Source organism: Mandrillus leucophaeus, unplaced genomic scaffold (genome assembly GCF_000951045.1).
Source record: "Mandrillus leucophaeus isolate KB7577 unplaced genomic scaffold, Mleu.le_1.0 Scaffold497, whole genome shotgun sequence".
NCBI lineage: Eukaryota > Metazoa > Chordata > Mammalia > Primates > Cercopithecidae > Mandrillus > Mandrillus leucophaeus.
Window position 1 is genome coordinate 897604 of NW_012105331.1, and position 7353 is coordinate 904956.

Consider the following 7353-nt stretch of genomic DNA (forward strand, 5'->3'; position numbering starts at 1 on the left):
AAAAAAAAAAAAAAAAAAAAGGCACAGTGGCCCATGCCTGTGTTCCCAGCTACTTGGGAGACTGAAGTAGGAGAATTGCTTGAGACCAGCCTGGACAACATAGTGAGACCCCATTTCTAGAAAAAAAAAATAGCCAGGCATGGTGGCATGTGCCTGTATTCCTAGCTACTCGAGAGGCTGAGGCAGGAGCATCACTTGAGTCCAGAAGGTTGAGGCTGTAGTGAGCTGATTGTGCCACTGCACTCCATCCAGCCTGGGTGACAGAGCAAGGCCCTGTCTTGAAAATAAACAAAAGACAGTGGTTAATAGATTTTTTTAAAAAAGACCCAGTCTAGGTCAGGTACAGTAGCTCATGCCTGTAATCCCAGCACTTTGGGGGGCCGAGGCGGGTGAATCACCTGAGGTTGGGAGTTTGAGACCAGCCTCACCAACATGGAAAAACCCCGTCTCTACTAAAGATACAAAAAATTAGCCGGGCGTGGTGGTGGGTGCCTGTAGTCCCAGATACTCAGGAGGCTGAGGCAGGAGAATAGTGTGAACCCGGGAGGCGGAGGTTGCAGTGAGCCGAGATCATGCCACTGCACTCCAGCCTGGGTGACAGAGTGAGACTGTTTCAAAAAGAGAAACAAAAATAGGTAGGAGTACACTCTAACCATAAAAAGCATAGTCTAGTAAATACATAAATCAGTAACATAGTCATTTATTATCATTACAAAGTATTATGTACTGTACACAATTGTATATGCTATACTTTTATGCAACTGGCAGTGCAGGTTTGTTTACACCAGTATCAAAACAAATACCCAAGTAGTCCTTGAGCTATGAACTTATGATGGCTATGATGTTAGTAGGCCATAGGAGTTTTTTTCTTTTTCGAGACCAGTTCTCTCACCCAGGCTGATGTGTAGTGACGTGGTCATAGCTTACTTTAACCTCAAACTCCTGAGCTCAGATGAACCTTCCTCAAACTCCTGGGCTCAAGTGATCCTCCCGCCTCAGCTTCCCAGGTAGTTGGGACTATAGGCAGGCACCAACATGCCTGGCTAATTAAAAAAAAACAAAAACTGTTGTAGAGACAGGATCTCATTATGCTGCCTAGGTTGGTCTTGAACTCCTGGCCTCAAGCAGTCCTCTCATCTCCTCCTCCCGTGGCAAGATGCTGGGATTACAGGTGTGAGCCATTGCACCCAGCCTGCAATAGGAATTTTTCAGCTCCCTTGTAATCTTAAGGGACCACTGTTAAATATGCAGTCCATCATTGACCTCAGTGTTGTTATGTGGCACATGACAGTATGCACAAGGGAATATCATTCAATCTTAAGGAAATTCTGTTTTTTGTGACCTGGATAGGCCTGGAGGACATTATGTTCAGTGAAATAAGCCAGGAACAGAAAAACAGATACCACATGGTCTCACATCTATGTAGAATCTGAAAAAGTGAACTGATAAAAGTTCAATTTCCGGGTGGAGAGTAGAATGGTGGTTATCAGAGACTTGGGTGGGTGGGGATTACTGGGGAAATGTTGGTCAAAGGATACAAAATTTCAGTTGGGAGGAATAATTTCAAGAAATCTTTTGTACAACATGGTGACTATAGTAAATAACAGTGTATTCTTGAAAAATACTAAGAGTATATTTTAAGTGGTCTCACCACAAAAAAATAGTATGTGAGGCAATGTGTATGATAATTAGCTCGATTTAGCCATTCCACAATGTATAGTAGCCCCCTTTTATCTGGTCTCAAATTCCTGAGCTCTAGCAATCTGCCCTCATTGGCCTCCCAAAGTGCTAAGGTTACAGGCAAGAGCTACTGCACCTGGCCTACTTAACATGTTTTGACACGTTTTGGCACAGAGTTGTTGATGGTATCCTCATTATTATTTTCTTGCTTTCTTTCCCCTTCCCTCCCTCCCTCTCTCTTTCTCTCTCTCTTTCCTTTCCTTTCCTTTTCTTTCTTTTTACAGTAAAGTGAACGCAAGTTTATTAGGAAAGTAAATAAACAAAAGAATGGTTACCCCATAGGTTGAGCAGTCCTGAGGTTATTTCTTGATTATATGCTAAGCAAGGAGTGGATTATTAATGAATTTTCTGGGAAAGGGGTGGGCAGTTCCCAGAACTGAGGATTCCTCCCCTTTTTAGACTATATGGGGTAACTTCTGGATATTACCATGGCATCTGTAAACTGTCATGGTGCTGGTTAGAGTGTCTTTTAGCATGCTGATACATTATAATTGGCATATAATGAGCAGTGAGGAAAACCAGAGGTCTACTCTTGTTGCCATCTTGGTTTTGGTGGGTTTTGGCTAGCTTTTTTTACTGCAAACTGTTTTATCAGCATAGTCTTTATGGCCTGTATCTTATGTTGAACTCCCATCTCATCCTGTGACTTAGAATGCTTAACCTACTGGGAATGCAGCCTAACAGGTCTCTCAGCCTTATTTTACTCAGCCCCTATTCAAGATGGAGTCACTCTGGTTTAAACACCTCTGACGTTCCCCCCCCTCGTTTATAAGAGAATCCTTCATCCTAAGGGTTGTAGAGGGACGAAGATCTACCTTTTGTAACTTCTTCTTGCTGAATGGGGTGATGATATTTCTGCCTAATTATTAAGGTCTCTTGTATCCGTGGTAGAGAGGCGCTCATTCAGAATGCATCAGTTTGCTGAGGACCATCCATAACTGAGTTCTGACAAAACATGATATCTGAAAGATTAATGAGTGTTTAATAAAACATTTAGTAAGCTTATCCTGCATTCCTCTATAAAGAGTACAACAGCAATATATTCCATAACAGTAAAGCAAAATAAGTAAAACTGTCCCAAGTAAACTAAATTAGAAGACTTTCCATGAACTGGCAACTGTCGGAACCACACTGATACGGAATCACTGATTCCATTATGTGCCCAGAATTAGAATATTGATCCAGATTTTTACATTATCCATCCCTCTTTTTTTTTCTGCACTTCAGTCAGAGATCACTGATTGGTTCACAGGAGAAAGCAAGGTCAGCCTAAATTGCAGGAAAAAAACTCAAAAACAACTGATGAGACCAGAATCTACTGATGGGTGTACCATAGTTCTCAAAAAACAATTTTTTTCTCTCTCCAATGTCCCATTTTTACTAAAGACAAATTATAGTATGACCGATTTGCTTTGTTATACTTGGCCAGATTATCTGTATAAAGTGCAGCAAGAATAATTATTTTTCACATAGGCTTTTGAAATTGGCTTTGATGGAACTCTGTCCCATAAGGAATCTCAGATAAGACTTTTAAAGCTGCGCCCAGTATGGATTTTTTTTTTTTTTTTTTTTTTTTTTTTTTTTCTTTGTGAGACAGAGTCTCACTCTGTTGCCCAGGCTGGAGTGCACTGGCATGACCTCGGCTCACTGCAGCCTCCACCTCCGGAGTTCAAGTGATTCTCCTGCCTCAGCTTCCTGTGTAGTTGGGATTACAGGCGTGCACCACCACGCCTGGCTTCAGACTTCCAAGTAGCTGGGACTACAGCAGCACATCACCACACCTGGCTAACTTTTTAGCTTTTGGTAGAGATGGGGTTTCACCATGTTTTCCAGGCTACCCTTGACTTCGGTGTCTAAAACGATCCTCTCACCTTGACTCCCAAAATGTTGGGATTACAAGTGTGAGCTACTGTGCCCAGCTAGTTGTCTTTTAAATGGCTCATATCCTAGAATAATACTAGCCCCTCTTAAGGTTTTTGGTTCATAGTGGCAATCTCAAACTTGGCTTCCCTCCTCTTTGACTATTTGAAGCAATAGTGTCTTCACAGTACTGTTGATTTAATAATCTAAGTCACTTGGGATTTAAATGGAATTATTCTGACGTTTTGGGGTGCCATCTTCAGACTATAGTATGTAATGAATAGTAAATAAAAAATTATGTAGTATAGGAGTGTTTATGGGCTGGGCACGGTGGCTCACGCCTGTAATCCCAACACTTTTGGAGGCTGAGGCGGGCAGATCACCTGAGGTCGGGAGTTTGAGACCAGCCTGACCAACATGGAGAAACCCTGTCTCTATTAAACAAATACAAAATTATCTGGTCGTGGTGGCGCATGCCTGTAATCCCAACTACTCAGGAGGCTGAGGCGGGAGAATCACTTGAACCTGGGAGGTGGAGGTTATGATGAGCCAAGATCACACCATTGCACTCCAGTTTGGGCAACAAGAGCAAAACTCTGTCTCAAAAAAAAAAAAAAAAAAAAAAAGTTTATGTTTTTATCATGAAATTGTTTCCTTCTTATTTAATGGGTTAACTTAAACAATTCTTTAAAACATTTTGTTTTAGTCCCAGAAATCCTGGATAGAAAGCACTTTGACCAAGAGGGAATGTGTATATATTATACCAAGTTCCAAGGACCCTCACAGGTAAGCACACCTTTGTTGCTTCTGGGATCTTCTAGAAATTTTAGTGTAAATTATATTGCTATTTCTTTTTTGGAAACAAAAACTACTAAATACATTATTTGTAGTTACTGTTACTTTTTATAGTTACTGCTAATCATTTAATTTGGGAAGGATTGGGAGGAAGAAACAGCATTGAAAATCAGTATTTTGGAGTTCTTAATGCCATTTACAGCATACAATCTCTTCCTTGAAGTGTTCCTCCATCTGTAAACTCCCTCAGATCATAGTGTAGTGTTTTACAAAGGTAAGGCAGTTAAGACTCTCTCTCTCTTTTTTATTTTTTTTAACAGATTCACTGATACTTCAAACTTAAATTTGTGTATTTATTGAGCATCTACTGAGTATCCAACACTATGGTTCATGTTGAAGAAAGCAATATGAACCTAATAGTCATTCTTTTTATTTGCCAATATATGGATACAGATCATTATTTACTGGAAAATCCATTGTCAGAGACTATAGGTGTCTGTGTCTTTGGTCTCTGAAATGACTTTGATAATAGAAAAAAAATAAAATTAAAGGATATTAACTTAGTAACTAAAGAAAAAGTTGAGCTCATGAAATATTTACTTAAGCATATTTGCCAAAAATATTCTTTTAACTTTTTTTTTTTTTTTTTGAAACAGAGTCTTGCTCTGTCGCCCAGGCTGGAGTGCAGTGGTGTGATATCAGCTCGCTGTAACCTCCGCCTTCTGGGTTCAAGTGATTCTCCTGCCTCAGTCTCCTGAGTAGCTGGGATTACAGGCGTGCACCACCACACCTGGCTAGTTTTTTGTTTGTTTGTTTGTCTTGAGACGTAGTCTTGCTCTGTTGCCCACGCTGGAGTGCAATGGCGCAATCTCGGCTCACTGCAACCTCTGCTTTCCAGGTTCAAGCGATTCTCTTGCCTCAGCCTTCCGAGTAGCTGGGACTACAGGCGTATGCCACCACACCTGGCTAATTTTTTGTATTTTTAGTAAATACTAGGTTTCACCGTGTTAGCCAGGATGGTCTCAATCTCCTGACCTCGTGATCCGCCCGCCTCGGCCTCCCAAAGTGCTGGGATTACAGGCGTGAGCCACCACGCCCGGCCCTAGTTTTTGTATTTTTAGTATACAGGGTTTTACTATGTTGGCCAGTCTGATCTTGAACTCCCGACCTGAGGTCATCCACCTCTCTTGGCCTCTCAGAGTTCTGGGATTACAGGTGTGAGCCACCGCACTCAGCAAATTTTTTTTTTTTTTTCTGAGGCCTAAAGATAGAAAAAAACTTAAACAAGGAAATATAAGATGTAGTTATTTCCTAACCTATGGAGCACTTCTCTTCATGGGCACTTAGAAAAAATGAAAATTAATTGACAAAAGTATTTGCAAGATTTTTGAATCTTCTTTCCTTTTCTATCTCCTATCACACTGTGTTCTCTACCCATTTGCCTTCTGTGCAACTTTCATTTCTATTAGATATATAACTCTTAGAAAGACATAGCTTAAATAGACAATTTTTATTAACTGATGTCCCTTTATATTATAGAATATGTCACTGTTCTTGTTTATAGTGGGTACGTAGTAAATATTTGTCGAATAGCATTTCCAAAACCTTTCGTTAAATTATATAAATGTAAATTTACATAATTTAATTTTTAAAATTTCTCTTTAACATTTTAAAAAATTCTAACTTTGAATCTTTCCCAACACACGCATTTCCATTGAAAGTGTAATGTGCATGATACATTTTAAAAACTTTTGAGAAACAGAAAGTTGGATCAATAGTTAGAGTTTTAATACATTAAGATTGTCATTATTAATAACATTTGGTGGTTTTATTTTTGGCTTTTTCTCAGTGTATTGTTTTTGTTTTAAAGTATTGCTACATTCAGTCTATATGCAAAATGTTGTACCTGCTTTTCATACTACGGATATTTTATAAGAATGGTAGTAATAGTCCTGGTGCAGTGGCTCACGCCTGTAATCCCAGCACTTTGGGAGGCCGAGGTGGGCGGATCACGAGGTCAGGAGTTCGAGACCAGCCTAGCCAACGTGGTGAAACACCTTCTCTGCTAAAAATACAAAATTAGCCAGACGTGGTTGCGGGCACCTGTCATCCCAGCTACTTGGGAGGCTAAGGCAGGAGAATCACTTGACACTGGGAGGCAGAGGTTGTAGTGAGCTGATATCCACGTTGCTGCACTCCAGCCTGGGTAACAAGAGTGAAACTCCATCTCAAAAAAAAAAAAAAAAAAAAAGAATTGTAGTTAATATTCTGTTATTGTGTATACCACCATTTATATGCCTATTCTCCTATTGGTCAATTTAGTTTTTTTCAATTTTTAGCCATTTTAAATTTAAATTAGGCCACAATGAAGATCTTTGTGGATAAAACCTTTTTGTATTTAAGATTTTCCCCCCTTAGGTTATGTAATGCCAAAATCTTTTCAAAAGTATTAAAGCAATATAAATGATCACCCAGTAGTGAATGAGATTGTCTGCTTTACTAAGTAGTGACTAGAGTAACATTTTCCATCACCGTCAAGAAAACGTGGTAAGTATAAAAAGGTATACATAGGTATATATATATATATTTTTTTAAGCTGAGCGTGGTGGCTCATGCCTATAATTCCAGCACTTTGGGAGACTGAGGCGAGCAAAGTCTGCCTTCCAGGTTCAAGTGATTCTCCTGCCTCAGCCACCTGAGTAGCTGGGACTATAGGCATGTGCCACCACGACCAGCTAATTTTTTTTATTTTTAGTATAGATGGGGTTTCACCGTGTTGGTCAGGCTGGTCTCGAACTGCTGACCTCAGATAATCTGCCTGCCTCAGCCTCCCAAAGTGAGCCACCGCACCTGGCATACATTTATTTATTTTTAATTGACAGTAATTATAATAGTATATATTTTAAATTTGCATTTATTTACTATTGAGAAAATATTTTAAGTTTTTTAAATATCTCT

At 39.7% G+C, this 7353-nt stretch overlaps 1 protein-coding gene across 2 annotated transcripts in view; it reads left to right on the forward strand.

Moving 5' to 3' along the window:
* TRPM7 (transient receptor potential cation channel, subfamily M, member 7) overlaps positions 1–7353 on the forward strand; it is a 130786-nt gene that overhangs the window by 13573 nt on the left and 109860 nt on the right. For both annotated transcript variants that reach the window (XM_011995753.1, XM_011995754.1), the window contains exon 2: positions 4307–4386. In XM_011995753.1, the coding sequence (XP_011851143.1) occupies positions 4307–4386 (80 nt within the window). The remainder of the gene's footprint in view (positions 1–4306; positions 4387–7353) is intronic.